Source organism: Eretmochelys imbricata, chromosome 5, assembly GCF_965152235.1.
Source record: "Eretmochelys imbricata isolate rEreImb1 chromosome 5, rEreImb1.hap1, whole genome shotgun sequence".
Lineage (NCBI taxonomy): Eukaryota > Metazoa > Chordata > Testudines > Cheloniidae > Eretmochelys > Eretmochelys imbricata.
The window spans coordinates 1,806,480-1,823,999 of NC_135576.1; the positions used below are offsets into that span (position 1 = coordinate 1,806,480).

Consider the following 17,520-nt stretch of genomic DNA (forward strand, 5'->3'; position numbering starts at 1 on the left):
TCTAATGAAAACGGGCTCCGCAAAGCCTCCCAGTTCATCCTCTGCCCTGGGTGACTCGCAGCTTTCCTTTCCTGGGCCAACGAGCCGCACAGACAGGGCCTGGGGCTTGCATAGCCCCACGGACAGCCTGCCTCGCGCCGCCCCCGAGTGCTACCCCAGAGCCCAGCTCACACCCAGCCCGGCCCCTGCGGATCCCCCCGCTCCCCTCCGAGCGCTGCCCCACAGCACAGCTCACACCCAGCCCAGCCTAGCCCGTGGGGATCCCCCCACCCCCCACAGCCCCCCGAGTGCTGCCCCACAGCCCAGCTCACACCCAGCCCGGCCCCTGTGGATCCCCCCACAGCCCCCTGAGCGCTGCCCCACAGCCCAGCTCACACCCAGCCTGGCTCCTGTGGATCCCCTGGCCCCCCACAGCCCCCCAAGTGCTACCCCAGAGCCCAGCTCACACCCAGCCCAGCCCCTGCGGATCCCCTCGCCCCCTGACCGCCGCTGGCTCCAGGCTGGACTCCGGAGCCCCCCACAGCCCCCCAAGTGCTACCCCAGAGCCCAGCTCACACCCAGCCCAGCCCCTGCGGATCCCCTCGCCCCCTGACCGCCGCTGGCTCCAGGCTGGACTCCGGAGCAGACCAGCCCAGTGTCCCGCGGCCCAGGCCCCCTGCGCTGGGAACTGTCCCGGGCAAAGCGGGACCGGACCGGACCGGACCCCGGCTCCTGCCCAGCGCACCAGCCGGGCACGGAGCGGCAGGAGTCCCCGGGGCGCAGCCGGGAGCCTGGGCAGGCTGTGGGACCCGGTTCCAGGGGCCAGACCTGCCCGGGGGCTCCGCAGCCCCGGCCCGCCCGGACACCAACCCCCAGAGCCCTCCGGGGCCCGCAGCCACCGGCCCCGCCCGGCCGGGACGCGAACCCCGAGCTCGGCCCGGGCCTGCTCTTCACGGTCCCGTCCACACTATGCGGCGGGGGGCGGGGCTTCTGCACTGGCCCCGCCCCTGAGCGCTGAGAGACCGGGGCAGCCTCTGTCCTCAAGTGCCCCCGCACCCCTCCCCCACCCGACCCCACCCTGACCCGCATCACCCTTCCCACCCCTCATGGAGCCTGACCCTCGTCACCCCTGCCCCACCTGCCCTCATGGAGTCCCACCTCCTCCTCATGGTACCCCACCCCCTATCACCTACTCCCCCAACTGCCCCATCACCCCCCCCCCTGCGCCTCATGGAGCCTGACCCCCCACCAGCCCTCATGACCCTCCCTTCCAATCCCTCAAGCCCCCATCACCCTTCCCCACCAGCCCTCATGACCCTCCCTTCCAATCCCTGTTCTGACCCCCATCACCTCTCCCCCAAGTACCCCCATGACCCTCTCACTCTGACCCTCTCATCGCCTCCTCACCCAGCTACCCCATGACCCTCCCCTTCAATACCTGCCCTGACCCCCCAACCCCCTCCCCCAACTGCCCCTCATAACCCTCCCCACTTGGATCCCCCGTCACCATCACCCTCTAAGCATATGTCCCGTTGGGTCAGGACAGTCCCCTTTTTAAGCCCTATCCCGGATGTTCCAGCTTTTTTGGCACAACTGGACATTTGTCTGATCGTCAAGAGCCAACGGGACAAATGCCCAGTTATGCCCAAAAAAAGGGGGGCACACCCCCTACAGGGCCATGGATGAACATTGGGGGGGGGCGAGTGGCGATGGCAGGGCAGGCTGGTAGCTGGGGAAGCGGGGGGGGGGGGGGGGGATGAAGGATGCTCGGGCCAGCCCCACACCGTGTCCCGTTTTCCCTTTAGGGAATAGGTTACTCTACCCAACTGCCTCCGTGACCTGTCCCTGCTCTGACCACCCATCAATCCCTCTCTCAGCTGCCCCACACAACCCCTCCTCCAACCCACTGTCACCCCCTCCCTGCTCCAGCACCCCTCCACTTTCCTCCAGAGGTGGTCTGGGTTGTTTGTGAGTCATGATAGTGGATTAGATGGCTCACTACTCTGATGCAGTCTAGCTCTCCCTGTGTTCCTCCTCCTGAGATCCATGCAGGGAATAACATACATGCACCTGCTCATGCCCCAAGGACCAGATTACACACACGTTATTCATCCCATTGGCCACTATTTATATTAAAAAATCATTTTACAAACCAAGGAGAGATGCTTGTGGAACACCAGGGCCAATTTCAACACCTTAAAAACAAATATTGGTCTTGTCAAACTGCTGAAGTCTTTGCAGTTGGAGCAAGTTCACCAAGAGGATCATCTATTGTGTGTCTTATGCAGCATTTGCAAGTCCTGCTTCGGCCCGTGGCCAAGTAGTCCGTGTTGTGTGCAAACCGTATCAGAGCTGTGTCTGGGGTCCCAGAGCTTCCCTGGTTCATGAGCAGCTGGCCTGCCTTTCCTTCTCAGCACTGCAGCCCACTACACCACACGCTGGCGACAGCCTGGCAGGCTGAGCCGTCGGGGATGTCAGTTTAACAATCTAAACTCTCCCCTTTGGTACCATGGGGAGGCCAACGTTATTATCCAAATCCGAGTGCCGAGGTGATGGTCTCAGGGACGTGACCACAAGCCAGAGAGCGGTGACGAGCAATGAGTGCACTGCTCACTTTGATTCCCCACGGCACCCTGCATTGCTTGGGGTTACGGCTGACTCTGGGCAACACTGTGGGGTAGGGGATGTTCCTTTCCCCTGCTGTGCAAGGGTAGACCCAGCCCCAGGTCCGAAAGCTAATGCTGTGGTTTATAACACATCCCCAGAGCCCAGTGGAATCGACCCTCTGTCTCTGCTGGTGCTAAGCCCAGAGGAGAGTCATGTCCAGAGAATAAAACCCTTTGTTAGAAGAGTATAAACAATTCCACGCTGTCACTGTTAAAACAAGGAGCCCAGCAGGGAACAAGGAGCTCCAGGGAGACGAGGCCTGTCGCAGTAACACATCCCTTCTGCCAGGGCCTGGGGGATTCCGCACAGAACCCTGTTACCGCTAACATGCGTAACGTACAGGGATCCCAGCCCAAGTAGGCAACGAATCCAGCCCTACAACCCTCCGTAAGTGGTTAGAGCACCCGGTTGAGGAACTAACAGGGGGTTGCTTTGTCCTGCAGGCAAGACAGCTCAATAGAGATGGGTTAGTAACACTAATGGGCCTGATTCTCCTGATTCCAGCACGCTGGCTTTACACCAGGGTAACTTCACCAAAGCCAATGGAATAGCACTGGTGTAACGGACTGGAGAACCAGGCCCAATGGCTCAGCAGCTCCAAGACTGGCAGTTTCTAGTCTGTCAGGTCCGCTTGCCGCTGTCTGACACAGCTCTCTGACCTCACACCTGGGACTTAGGGGCAGTCAGCTGTCTGTATTGCAGGGCTGATGGATTCGCCTTCCAACCAAAATGGAAAGATCAGGCAAAGCCGTTTGGTTCAGGAAACTGTGGAGATCGCCAAGCCTGAGCCAAGGGAGGTTTCTTCTAAACCTTCACCCACACTGCTCAGGAGGCGAGGGGGAGAGAGAGACAGAAGAAGGGGGCTGGCATGTTAAAGAGCTGGGCACTCAGCGGTAAGGGTGAAAACGGCACCCTCCCATTGGCCCTGTGCAGCTCCTGAAGGTTCAGTTTCTGCCATCAGAGGCTCTCTTTCAGTTCCACTGAAGTCCACGGGAGTTGGGTGTTTGTGCTGGAGAGCAGAATTTGGCGGGTCTGGTTGGAAAGCCACCTGCTGATGGAGGTTCCCTTGTGAAACCTAGCCATGACCCGAGGGATCCTCAGGGAGGGATTTCCCAGCTTTACTTTAACTGAGCAGCTCTAGCATTTGTGGAATTCAGGAACTTAGTGTTTTGGTGCTTTTCTGTTTTAAGTCTAGAAGAAACTGCTGGTGCCTGGCTGCAAAACCTGAGAACAGTGACATTTCCCAGCAGGCTGGCTCTGCAGGGCAGCGCAATTGCAGGCCCTTTCCCCTGGATGTCGCCTGGAGAGCTGAACACCTGACTTGCAGCACCTCCCAAAGGCAGCGGGGCTGCACCTCCAGGCAGGGGCTGCGCTTGGGGCACTGGCCGTAGACCTGGACAGAGTTACCCACCAGCTCAGAAGGTCATTTCCCACCTCATACGCTCTGTGACGCAGCAGGGAGGGGGGAGTGTTGACCTGGGAATGTGGCAGGGGAGTTTCACTGGGAGACCTGAGAGCCTGTCACCTGAGCCAGGAGGGGGAGGGGGAGGTGACACCTCTGCCTGGGAAACTGGTCAAAGACTGCAGGAGGGAGCCGGCTGGGGGGGTTTAGTTTCAGTTTGGGGCTGGGTGGCGGAACGCAGGGAACCCCAGGGCTGAGGTCTAAGCTCCCTGCTCCCCCAGAAGGACTTGACTGAGGGGTCCTGGTTGTTCCCACAAACTCTGTTGTGGACTGTGTTCCTGTTGTCCAATAAACCCTCTGTTTTACTGGCTGGCTGAGAGTCTCAGTGAATCCCAGGAAGAGGGGTGCAGGCCCCGGACTCTCACTCCGTGACACTCTCCAAATGCTCATGTACATTATGGACAAATGGCCGCACAATTACTTAGATTGCAAAGATTTGGGAGCTGGGGTTTGAGGCACTGGGCCCCAGTCACCCCTGGGGTCAGTGGAGTTCTCCCAGAGATGAATACAGCTCTGAATGTTTCATGGCATAGTTCACGGCAGAAACAAACCTTGTGGATGGAATGAGCTTACATAGCTCTGCCCTCCCTCCGCCCTGACCTCACTGTGCTAGGAGGTACGGGATTGAGGGGATGAAGCAGGGGCATCACGGATGATCTTGGTGCATGGAGTGGGCATTCCCCTGCACGTTCTCTCTCTCAGGCCACGGAGGGATGGGGGGGTTGGTCTGCTCTGCGCTTGCCCCTCTCAACTTGTCAATGCCACACATTTAAGAACTTTGACTCATCCTGTTCTTTCCACCCTTCCCCTGCCTCCCTGGGAGCAGCATGTGCCCTTTGGAGCAGGAGCTGGAGTTAGAGAGAACGCCTGGGTGGAAAGAGAAGGCCTGAGTCCTCCTTGGAGGAGCTGACAGGGCAGTCCTGGGCAGGTGCAGGCTGGGAAGCTGTGCAGAGCAGAGTTTCCTTTCCGGCTGCTCTGATTCTTTCGTTCACTTGTGTCTGTTTTTCTCACTATTGGGTGAAAACGTCCCTGTTGTCGTGAAAGGCAGTTTCGGCCGCATGTTTCTCCCAGACATAATGAGCGCGCCGAAGCCGTGCTGATGGGAGAAGGCGTAGCCGGAGCGACGGGTGCTGGTACGGCGCAAGCGTGTCTTGGGCAAGGGAGGGGGCGGCCGCTTCTTAGCCTCTCTGATCTTGCGTAGGACCTGAAATCAGAGAACATCCCGCTCAGCAGGTGGGAGAGACAGCTGGGCGTGGAACGTCCTTCTCGGGGCACATTCCACAGTCCTGTGCTTCACAGGCAGAAGCAGGTCCCTGCAGAGGCTTTAACTGGCCCAAAGGCAGTAACCAGGCTGGGTACAAATGGTTCCTAGCAGCCCCTTGCTCCTGCACGGCAGGGCTATCAAATATCAGCCACAGGGTGTCTTTTCAGAGCCAGACTGGCTATAGACACAGGGCCCGTGAGAGCACAACGAAGATGGAGGTCTGGCAGGGTCTGGAGAAATGCTGACCCTCTGCACCTCCTGTTTGAGGCAATGGGAGCTGCAGGTCCTTGGCCTTTCTCAGGGTCAGGGTTTACCCTAGGTCCCAGCTTGCCAGCCGGACGGGACCCCTCCCCAGCCAGAACAGCGCTCTCAGCAGACAGCTCATATCCTGCAGGCACTGCGGGCCTTGCCGAAAGTGGTGCGTGCTTGCTGTAGGGAGCCAGGCCCAAGCCACAGCCTGGAGCTGGGATTCTGAGCTCCCCTGCCAAGGACAGGGCACTGATTGGAGAGTCTGGGCCAGGCCCGTGTCCAATACTGTAGTTCAATAAACCCACCTACTGCCCACAAACACTGGTCATCCCATCCGAAGTGGCAAGAGCCAGCTAAACTCAGCAGGGAGGTTTGAACAGCCTCAACTTCAGCTCAATGTGTCCTCCGGGACGGCACCTCTTCTGTCTCTCGAGCTGCCGATTTTCTGTGGAACCATCACCCTCGTCCTTAGCGGCAGAGGATCTAGTACATCACCTCCCCTTCCCACAGGGCCTCTGGGGAGCTTTGCAGGGACCAAGGGCATGACGATCAAGTGGTGTGGCCATAAGGCAAGGGCCACAGCCACGGGCCTTGCTCAGGGATGTTGTGCCTTAACACGGGCAGAGCGCAGAAAGAAGAGAAAACCTGGGGGGCAGGGGGGGCCAGCAGCGTTGAGCAAACTGCTCCGGTCGGAAGTGAAGCAGAGCATCACCTGCAGCCGTGCTAGAGGCGGTTCTCCTCCCAGAGATTCCTTCACACTAATGTGGCATGGCCAGCCTGTGTCCTCACTACGGCAGCCCTCCCCTGCCTTTCCCAGCCTCCCCCCGCACACCCCCCCGGCAGGAATAGCCCCACCTCTGCTGCTTATTCCCTGGGCGTGGGAGGGAGGCTGGTTCCGGAGGAGAGTGTGGATGTTAGCAGAAGAGGAAGCGGGTCCCTTCAGCCAGCAAAACCCAGGCAGACGTGTACGTCTGGGAGGCCGGGCCAGGAACTGCACACCTGCACTGCAGTAGCAGGGGGCGGCTCTGTTGGCTGTGAAATGCACAGCTGCTTTGTCACCAAAAGCCACAACACTTAAACCCTGCACCTAAAGATAGCCCTGCTTCCCCAATCCCCCCACGCCCAGATCAGTCTAATCCATGTCTCAGTAATCTCAGGCTGCAGACGGTCTGAACTGTGCCAAACCCTCCTTCCCAAGCAGGGCTCAGGCGCCAGTCCGGGTAGCACTCGCACACTGAGCAGGCCCAGGCCCCCGGACCCTGACTGCGCAAAGCAAGCTGAGTGGGGCTACGACAGCAGAGGTCAGGCTCCTGCTCTGTTATCCCCTTACTTTGTCACTGACGGTCGGCAGTAGCTGAGCCTTCAGAAACCGACCGCCAACCACCGGCAGCACACACAGGATGATGCTGAGGAAGATCGCCAGCCACACACTGGGTTGATTGAGCGTGTTTCGAGCTGCCCCTGAAAAACAAGAGCACAATGAAAGCCGTGACAGCAGCAGTAGCGGGCGCTTCCATTCATACAGCCCCTTTCACGTGGAGGGATCCCAAAGCGCTCTGCAAACGCAGTGGAATACGCAAATTATACCCAAAGCCCATGTAATCCCCCAGTGACCGCGGCCCACTCGGAGGTGGGACTTGGCAGGGTTTAACAATGCACAGCCACAATACTGCACCAGTTTGAGACAGCACGGGAAGACTAATCGTGTCCAAATCCACTTGCAGTGCGGGGTTAGGGAGGCAGAAAGGAATGACCGGAACTGGAGTTTGCTGGATGCCAGCGTTAACAGCTTGTCACTTTATAAAAAGGCAGGGGCTCTTTAATGACTGTCTGGGGTCAAGACCTCGATGTTTGTCTCCTCCAAAGATAGTCATCCTCCAGCAGCCCCGCCCCAGGGCATTAGCTCCGCAGGAACCCCAAGGGAGAGTGCCATATACTGAATCCCCGGCACCATTCCCTGACGCGCTGCGGGCTACTAATGTGGCTGCACTTGGAGAGCAGACAGGACTGTGGTCCTGTGGGAATCTGCACAGCCTTCTAGTTAAATGGCTGCCTGCTCCAGAGGGAGAGTAGTCAGGCCCAGGGGGTAAAACTTGCAGGGCAGCTCTCGGGGGGAGATGGAAGGCTGCCCCATTATCCAAAGCCAAAACACCCACACTTTGTTCCCCCTCCATTCCTTCAGCCTTTGGACAGGGCTAAGCAGCCTGTAAGCACCTCCGTCCAGTGTCTAATGCTACTGCTGCTGGCAGTAATGCTGCTGGATGTTCTCTTGACACAATCTCACTGGAGTTAAAGTATCCAGGTCCACTGGGCCTAGGCTTTATATCTTTTTGTTTCAGGAAGTGGAGGAAGTAACCAGGGGAACATCCATTTTAGACCGGATTCTGGCCTTCAGGGGGAAATTGGTAGCAAACCTGAGGGCGGAAACTGCATTTGGGTGGAAGTGGTCATGAAAGGAGAGATTGCAGGATTCTGAGGAAAAGGAGGTGTGAGAGCAGCAGCATGCAGACAATGGATTTCGAATAAGCAGACTCACAGGCACCAATTCCGTGGGTGCCCCCCAGCGCCTCCCCTCCGCCAGCGGCCCCACCAATCAACTCCTCCCCCGCCCCCCCCAGCACTTTCTGCCTGCTGTGATCAGCTGTTTCGACGGCGATCGGTTGTTTTCCGCATCCACTGAGAGTAGGACAAGAAGCGCTGGGCTCAGTCTGCAGCCAGGGGGAGGTTATGTTACATCTTAAGAAAAATGTTCTAACTATTAGTCTACAGGCTTCCAAGGGAGGTTGTGGAATCCCCATCGCTGGAGGTTTTGAAGACCAGGTTGGACAAAGATGGTGAGGGATCGTCTATGTTTACTTGGTCCTGCCTCAGTGCAGGGGGCTGGACTTGATGACGTCTCGAGGGCCTGTCTAGCCCCACATTTCTATGAGATGGCTACATTACGGATATCTAAGATCGAGAGGTCAGCTGGTGTTGGGGGTTGTCCAAGCAGAACAGGGAATAGTCCATATCCTTGGTCTATAAGGTAGCGTCTGCTGTCGAAGGTTCTGCGTGACACGTAATCCTCAGTGTGTTGGGTTTGCTCAGTTTCCCTAGAGAGCCTGTAGCAGGCCTGCTCGGGAGGTGTCCACCTGCTGCTCCGTCAGCCCTACCTAAGCCAGGCAGAGGTAATGCTTGACCCTCTTCGATCAAAATACCAGCTCGAAGCCATTGGAACAAAGCTTGTCCCCAAGACATTCCAAGAACTTTTTGGAAATATTATGTTTTTTCGTATGACTTTTCCAACAAACGTCAGGGTAGTTAAAGTCACCCCATTGCTGCCAGGTCTTGTGTTTTGGATGGTTCTGTTATTTGTTCTAGAAATGCCTCGTCCACATCCTCCTCCTGATTCAGTGGTGTATAGTAGACTCCCCTACCATGACATGCCTAGTTCCCTGCCTTTTATCTTTACCCAGAGACTTTCAACTGGTCTGACTCTCACCTCCGTCTGGACCTCAGAACAAGTGTATATATTTTTAATGTATAATGCAACCCCTCCATTCTTTTCCCTGCCTGTCCTTCCTGAACAAGTTGTCCCCTCTGTACCAATAGTCCAGTCATGAGACTTTCCCCACCAAGTCTCTGTGATGCCAACTGAGTCTTAATTAGTTTATACACTAATATTTCCAGTTCATCCTGTTTACTCCCCAGACTCCTTGCATTTGTGTGTAGAAATCTAAGATGCTGAGCAGATTCCCCCACTGATTTCCCTCCTGTTGTTCCTATGACCCTATTGTAATTTTCCATGTTGCCCCAACATCTAGCTCTCTGTTACAGTCACCTTTTTATCTCCTAGGCATCTAAGTGCAGATGGGCAGAATGGAGCTTGGTTTCATCTCCCATCCGAAGGACCGAGCCTGGAGGAGTTAAGGAGCTGGTGACACTGCAGTGTGTGTCAGCCAAAACACTGACTGGAGACTGGTACCAACAAACCTTAGGGCTTCCAAAACTAAAAGATGCTCCCAGCTGAGCTCTATTCATGTTGGATGCAGAGAGGTGTTGGAGCTGGTGGGATTATTTGAAGCAAACACCTTCATTGAGGCTATAGTCCCCTCCTCCTGTTCACAGTCTGTCCACGGATGGACTCATTCCGATGATGCTGTTCACAGGTTGCATGTGCTCATAGGCACTTATGCACAATTACGTCAGTCAGAGGGCTGCTCACAAATCATTTGTCACCAGCATTCATTTGCTATTTTGATGGGTGATTGCACACTAAAGTCACATAGCATAGATTCTCTCCCTGACTGGGTGACCACACTTTGATACCTTCCGGGACCAATACACAAGCTTGTTCGCATATGAACAAACATATTTGTACAGACAAACTTTCCCCAAACATTTGTGGGGCCCAAACTCCACCCAGCTGCATGTTGGAGAAGAGATAAAAATAATAGGCTGCATTAAATCCAATTCAAGGGATTTATTTGGAGGAGTGTTTGCAGACATGTGCAGCGTTCACCTGGCTATAGGGCACGTGCGTGTATATGGGTATGCATGAGTGTGCATTGTGTGCTGGTGAATGGGCACATGGACATGTGTATGCACGAGTGGGCACCAGAGAAAACGAGCATGTACTGTAGTGTGGTGTAAATACCTGACGGCGACAAATAAGATCCACAGCTTGTTATTGTCTCTATGGGCACTTCCTCAGTACATACTGGATGTACTTCCACCAGGTTAAGTACAGCCTACTCGGAGACACAGCCCTCTGCATCAGCTGTCCAAGTGCTTACCAACGAAAGGGAAGGAGGCTGCGAAGATCAGGTACATGCCATCACTGTACATGGTGAAGATGATGGCAAAGTAAACGGAAAGGCTGCCCCAGATGAAAAACTGGTTCACAGCTGTCCAGTAGGCAGTGTCCAACCCAATCTGAAAGGATAAATCAATACAGCAGCGGTCAATGGCTTTAACAACCCCACATCCAAGTGCCAAACACAGGCAGGCAGAGAGGGCTGCTCCCCCAGGTTGTCCCCTACCCTCCGGTGTGGAACTTGTTCGGCCATCTGTCTCGTTTAGTCTGCAAATTGCTGTGGCGAGGTCCCGGCCCAAGAAGAAAGGCTGTGCACTCCGGGCCATGCACAGGGGTGACAAAGCGTTTGCTCCCTGTGGGTACCGGGCCCTCAAGAAATAGGGGGAGGAGCCTGGAAGACCCCAATTTGCATAAGGCGGAGAGCCTCAGGCTGTGGAGCTGAGAGCAACTCCACCCATCCTGTCAGCACTGCCTCACCCTGACCCAACCCGAGTCTCAGCAAGGCAGTGGCTCAGCTGGCCCCCTGTGCCAGCTGGTCTGATGAGACCAAGATCACAGCACCATAGAATCATAGAATATCAGAGTTGGAAGGGACCTCAGGAGGTCATCTAGTCCAGCCCCCTGCTCAAAGCAGGACCGATCCCCACTAAATCATCCCAGCCAGGGCTTTGTCAAGCCTGACCTTAAAAACTTCTAGGCAAGGAGATTCCACCACCTCCCTAGGTAACGCATTCCAGTGTTTCACCACCCTCCTAGTGAAATTTTTTTCCTAATATCCAACCTAAATCTCCCCCACTGCAACTTGAGACCATTAAAGCTATCAAATCCCCCCTCATTCTTCTCTTCTGAAGACTAAACATCCCCAGTTCCCTCAGCCTCTCCTCATAAGTCATGTGTTCCAGTCCCCTAATCATTTTTGTTGCCCTCCGCTGGACTCTTTCCAATTTTTCCACATCCTTCTTATAGTGTGTCAGGCACTGAGACATGTCAGGCTGGAAGGGACCTCGAGAGGTCACCTAGTCGAGCCCCCTGCATTCACAGCAGGACTCAGTATTATCTAGACCGTCCCTGATAGGTGTGTGTCCAGCCTGCTCTTACACACCTCCAATGATGGAGATTCCACCCCCTCCCTGGGCAATTTATTCCAGGGCTTAACCACCCTGACAGTTAGGAAGAATCATAGAACCACAAGATTAGAAGGGACCACAAGGATCATCCAGTCTAAGTGTTTCCTAATGTCCAGCCTAAATCCCCCTTACTGCAATTTGAGCTCATTGCTTCCTGTCCTGTCCTCAGCGGATAAGGAGAACAATTTATCACCCTCTCTCTATAACAACTTTTTACATACTTGAAGCCTGTTATGTGCCCCCTCAGTCTTGTCTTCTCCAGACTAAACAAACTCCGGTTTTTCAATCTTCCCCCACAGGTCAAGGTTTCTAAACCTTTAATTCTTTTTGTTGCTCTTCTCTGAGCATTCTTCTATTTGTCGACATATTTCACCAAGTGTGGTGCTCAGAACTGGACACAAAGACTCCAGCTGAGGCCTTTATCAAAGCTGAGTAGAGCAGAAGAATTTCTTCTCGTGTCTTGTTTACTACACTCCTGCTAATACAGCCCAGAATGATGTTCAGGTTTTTTGTAACAGTGTTACACGGGTGACTCGTATTTAGTTTGTGATCCACTATGACCCCCAGATCCCTTTCCGCAGTGCTCCTTCCTAGGCCGTCAGTTCCCATTTTGTGTGTATACAACTGACTGTACTTCCTAGTACTTTGCATTTGTCCTAATTGAATTTCATCCTGTTTATTTCAGACCATTTCTCCAGTTTGTCCAGGTCATTTTGAATTCTAATCCTGCCCTCCAAAGCACTTCCAACTCCTCCCAACTTGGCATCGTTCACAAACTTTGTAAGTGAACTCTGTATGCCATTATCCAAATCACATATGAAGATATCAAACAGAACCAGACCCACGACAGATCCCCGTGGGACCCCACTCAATATGCCCTTCCAGTTTGACTGTGAACCATTGATAAATATTCTCTGAATACAATTTTCCAACCAATTGTGCACCCAGCTGATTAAATTCAATAAAGTAAGTTCATCTAGGCTGTGTTTCCCTAGTTTGCTTATGAGAAGGTCATGTGAGACAGTATTAAAAGCCTCACTAAAGTCGAGATACATGACATCTACTTCTTCCCCCCCACCCCTTCCATCCATGGGGCTTGTTTCTACATCCACAGAATGTGGAAGTGAAGGGCATCCACCCAATGCAGACACCACTGCCCGTGTAAACAGACAGTAGATACACAACTGTGTGCCTCAGTTCCCCACCTGTAAAATGGGGATAAGAATCCTCCTCCTCTCCCAGCCCAGTTTGTGTTGTCTGTCGGTGCTGTAAACTCCCCCGCACAAGAGCTCTGCCTCACTATGGCCCCTGTACTGAAAAGACTTCCACACAAGCAGTGCCACTGAAGAACTGAGCAACTCACGTGTGTCCACTTAAATCTTTGCAGGATTGGGGCCTCAGCGTACGTACAGCACCTGACGAAATCCGGTTGGGGCCTGAGTATACGTACAGCACCGAACGCAATCTGGTTGGGGCCTGAGTGTACGTACAGCACCGAACGCAATCTGGTTGGGGCCTGAATGTACGTACAGCACCGAACATAATCCAGTCTCAATCCCAGTTGGGGCCTCCAGGCACTACCATAGTAAAATAAATAAGTAAATAATAATCCCAGAGACCTGCACAGAGACCACGATCAGTAGGCAGGTCTGGGCCATCAGTGCGAAGGACTGGTAGTCAGCAATGGCTTTCCCATCGCTTCTCACGGTGTCGTACATGGCCCCATAGGGGATGAAGAAGAGAATGAGGGAACTGTAGATCCCATGCAGCACGCACTTGACAAACTCGATCTTGTTGAAGTAGAGATTCTGCTGCCCGGGTTCATAGAGGTGAGGGAACTGCAGGCTCCAGCGGTCATCCACGTCCTGGGAACAGAGGGGAGAGGCTGGCAGCCCAGCAGTGACATGGACCCCCCTGACCCCAGCTGTGACATGCGTTCCTGCGTGGGAGAGCCCCAGCACACCACTCAGCCATGCTGCCCAACAGGTCACATCACCAGAGCACTCGGGGCATGTTCTGCAAGGTGGGGTTTACCTTCCCAGTGCTGATGAGAAGGAGAAATGGAGGTTGCATGCCTTACGAGGCACGCTCCAGCCCAGTGTCCAGGACTGTCTCACATGGAGCCCTGAGCCTGTGAGCCACTGGATGTCCCTCAAGTTCCCACCCGTTTAGCCTCTGCAATGCAGGTAGGGCCAGGTTATGCCATTGATATATTGCTGGGGCAAAGATAGCAATGGAATGCAGGCTCTGAATGATGGAGATAAGTGCTCCGTATGAAGCGCTCCGCAGAAAGGGGTAAGCATAGAGGGTCTGGCCTGGAGACCCCCATGAGCCCTGGCTGTGGCCATCACACCAGAGGGTGATTAAGGGGACTGTGAGCGTTAACCCATCTCTTTGGTCTGCATGGGTCCATACATAGTATTGAGAACGTGAGCGGCATGAGGCCCCAGGACAGTGAATTGGGGCTCAGGGGTTTTCCGGGTGAAGAAAAGAAGGCACTAGGTGGAGCGGGGAAGAGGGAGCATGTTAAAGGCACAGTTTTTAAGGTCAGGCTTGACAAAGCCCTGGCTGGGATGATTTAATTGAGGATTGATCCTGCTTTGAGCAGGGGGTTGGACTAGATGACCTCCTGAGTTCCCTTCCAACCCTGATATTCTATGATTGATTCAGAGATCGAGGGCAAGGAGGAGGAGGGAGATCTCTGCATTCTCCAGGAGGTCAGTCTAGCTAATCACAGTGGTCCCTTCTGGCCTTGGAATTGATGAATGAATCTTTCTTGGCAGCAGGGCTTAACTCAGTGCTGTCTTAGCTGGGGGGTGGGGTGCGGGGCAATGGCCTGTGGGTAGCTTTGGTCAAGTTCAAGATGAACAAGACTCAGGACTTTCTTGACAGTGCAAATGAGTTACACTAGAAAATACTCAGTCTGTGTCATATGAACATAAGAACGGCCAGACTGGGTCAGACCAAAGGTCCATCTATCTCAGTGTCCTGTCTGCTGACAGTGGCCAAGGCCAGGTGCCCCAGAGGGAATGAACATGACAGGGGAGTTTTGATGTTCATCCATCTACTGTAATCCACTCCCAGCTTTTGGCAGGCTGAGGTCTAAGGACACCCAGAGCATGCTGAAGGAGGACTTGTGGCACCTTAGAGACTAACCAATTTATTTGAGCATAAGCTTTCGTGATGCATCCAATGAAGTGAGCTGTAGCTCACGAAAGCTTATGCTCAAATAAATTGGTTAGTCTCTAAGGTGCCACAAGTCCTCCTTCTCTTTTTGCGAATACAGACTAACACGGCTGTTACTCTGAAACCAGAGCATGCTGACCATCTTGATGGACCTGTCCTCCATGGACTTATCCAATGCTTTTTTCAACCCAGTTACTCTTTTGGCCTTCACAACATTCAGTTTCCCTTCCCCAAAATAAAGACCAAAATCTGCCACTGCTTGGGAAAGGGCAGCAGTACAGAGGATATAGCTTCATACATATAAAGGAGCTAAGATAAAAATACACATGATAGGACAGTGGGCATCCCCCAGGAAGTCTTCTGGGGACACGACTGTGTGCTCTGTGCCTTTAGTGATCCATTTTATTAATATATTACTAAGTATTTGCTTTATCTAGAGATACTGGTCACACTCCAAGGGATCATGGAGCCAGAGATCAAAGAGTCAGAGCTGAACCACCTAGGCTGCCCAGAACCCTATGCTCATAGCCCGGCATGGTTGATGCAGGCCTCAGACATGGGACACCTACCCAGATTGCACCATACCAGGCCCTATGGGAGACTTCCTAACCAAGGTGTGCTCTGCACTGATTTCCTTAAAACTCGTACGCAATTTCATAGGGTTACTATCAGCAGAGACTCAGAACAGAGTTCTATAGAAATTACTCTAAAATCCTACAGATTTTACATAGGAATATGACATCCAGACCAAAGGGAGTGATTCACACAACATCCTTTCTATAGGTTTTTTTTAAACCATCCTGTAGAATTCTACATCAGGGATATAATCATCCACCGCATTTCATTGGATGGCTCAGCATTCCTATACCAAGGTTATTTTCTATTAATTTGTAAAGGACTTCTCCAGAAAGGATTGAAGATCTCACAGCTTTTTTGTATAATTACGGATCTACACCAGTGTCCCTGGCCAAAATTCCCCACCCCCACTCTTACATGTGCACTTGTTACTCACCAGCCTTCACCCCAGAAGCAGTTGCATGTACATGATTGTACAGGGCTTACAAATAGCACTACAGAAATACAGGACATTGGTTATTGGGCCACATCTTGAAGCCATTGCTTAATCCTTAGTCAAGGAAGATTAAGGACTGATTCAGGTTTCAATCCAGGCCCAACAGGCTGTGAATACTCTTCTATTAGGCGAGGGTTGTAGAGGGCACCTTTTCCATGACTGTCGCTAACAGTGCAACCCAGAGGGCTCCAGCCATTCTCAAACCAGGGGCCATACATTCGTGACAAGATACAATCTGCTCCCACACACTTCAGAACTGTGCTCTGCACTCTACTCATTGCAGGGAAATTGCTTCAGTTTCTAGCACAGGTTTTATTCACCTAGTTCCTGTCCAGAAGGGATCACGGAACTGAGCCAAAGAATCCAGGAATAAACCCCCTAGAGGTGAGCCTGGGTATTAATAGTAAAGGTTACCTGGTCAAAGAGGCTCATTCCTAGCACCGGGAGGGAGGTATACACCAAATTGTAGAGGGTGATGAACCACTGATCATACACAGTCTAGAAAAGAGTGGAGAGGTCAGTTAGCAAAGAGATGCCTCTGTTCGTCTGTAACGGCAATCAATGACCCTGCCCACCTGTCCGTCTTTCACATCTTCATTCACAGAAGGTGCCATTCACCCCCGAGCAGAGGGCCGGCCTAAGGGCTAGGCCCAGGACACTGAGCTCCAGCTAAGCCGGGCGTAAAGGGCACAAACCGTTGCAAAACAATTCCTTTGTTGTTCACGTTTCAAAATTAAATCTGTGGCACAAACAGCACCTGTCCAGGCTGCTGCATGCGACTGAAAAGTAAATGGCACCCACTGGCCAACAGCTGGGCAGTTCTGGAATATTGAGCCAAAATCCTGCAGCTTCCTTTAAAAGAACAAATCAATAAATAAAAAGACCCCCAAATTTACACTGAAGAAAATAAATAATAAATGAAATTAAACACAAATGAGCTGAAATACAGAACTATCTGGGCTCTCTCGTTTTCAGATTATGATGATTATTTATTAAGTTTATTATGAGTCATACCAGGATCGGTATGTATCTGAAGAAGTGGGTATTTTACCCACGAAAGCTTAGGCCCACATAAATCTGTTAGTCTTTGAGGTGCCACCAGACTCCTCATTGTTTAATTACACTATATCCACTGGATCATCCTTGTCCACATGTTCATTGATCCCCTCAAAGATGATCACTTTAGATAAGCTATTACCAGCAGGACAGTGGGGTGGGAGGAGGCATTGTTTCATGATCTCTGTGTGTATATAATGTCTGCTGCAGTTTCCACGGTAGGCATCCGATGAAGTGAGCTGTAGCTCACGAAAGCTCATGCTCAAATAAATTGGTTAGTCTCTAAGGTGCCACAAGTACTCCTTTTCTTTTTGCGAATACAGACTAACACGGCTGTTACTCTGAAATCTAATAGATTGGTGAGGCATGATTTCCCTTTACAAAACCCCCAGCAGATTGTGTTCATCTGTGTGTCTGATAATTCTGACTATATTTTCAACCAATTTACCCCGTACTGAAGTCAGGCTTGCCAGCCTGTAATTGCCAGGATCATCTTTGCAGCCTTTTTAAAAAATTGGCGTTACATTAGCGATCCTCCAGTCAGCTGGTGCAGAAGTGGATTTAAGTGATAGTTTGCATATCACAATTAGTAGTTTTGCAATTTCATATCTGAGGTCCTTCAGAACCTTTGGGTAATGCCACCTGGTCATCGTGGCTTATTGT

General features: G+C 52.8%; 1 protein-coding gene across 1 annotated transcript in view; it reads right to left on the reverse strand.

The window, feature by feature from the left end:
- Window positions 1-2,100: 2,100 nt before the first annotated feature.
- Window positions 2,101-17,520, reverse strand: part of LOC144264768 (phospholipid-transporting ATPase ID-like) — a 123,196-nt gene continuing 107,776 nt past the window's right edge. Inside the window, exons 24-28 of the mRNA XM_077816576.1 lie at window positions 16,216-16,299; window positions 13,163-13,408; window positions 10,397-10,535; window positions 6,952-7,082; window positions 2,101-5,312 (exon numbers count right to left, since the gene is read on the reverse strand). Of these exons, the coding sequence (XP_077672702.1) occupies window positions 5,097-5,312; window positions 6,952-7,082; window positions 10,397-10,535; window positions 13,163-13,408; window positions 16,216-16,299 (816 nt within the window). The 3' untranslated portion in view covers window positions 2,101-5,096. The remainder of the gene's footprint in view (window positions 5,313-6,951; window positions 7,083-10,396; window positions 10,536-13,162; window positions 13,409-16,215; window positions 16,300-17,520) is intronic.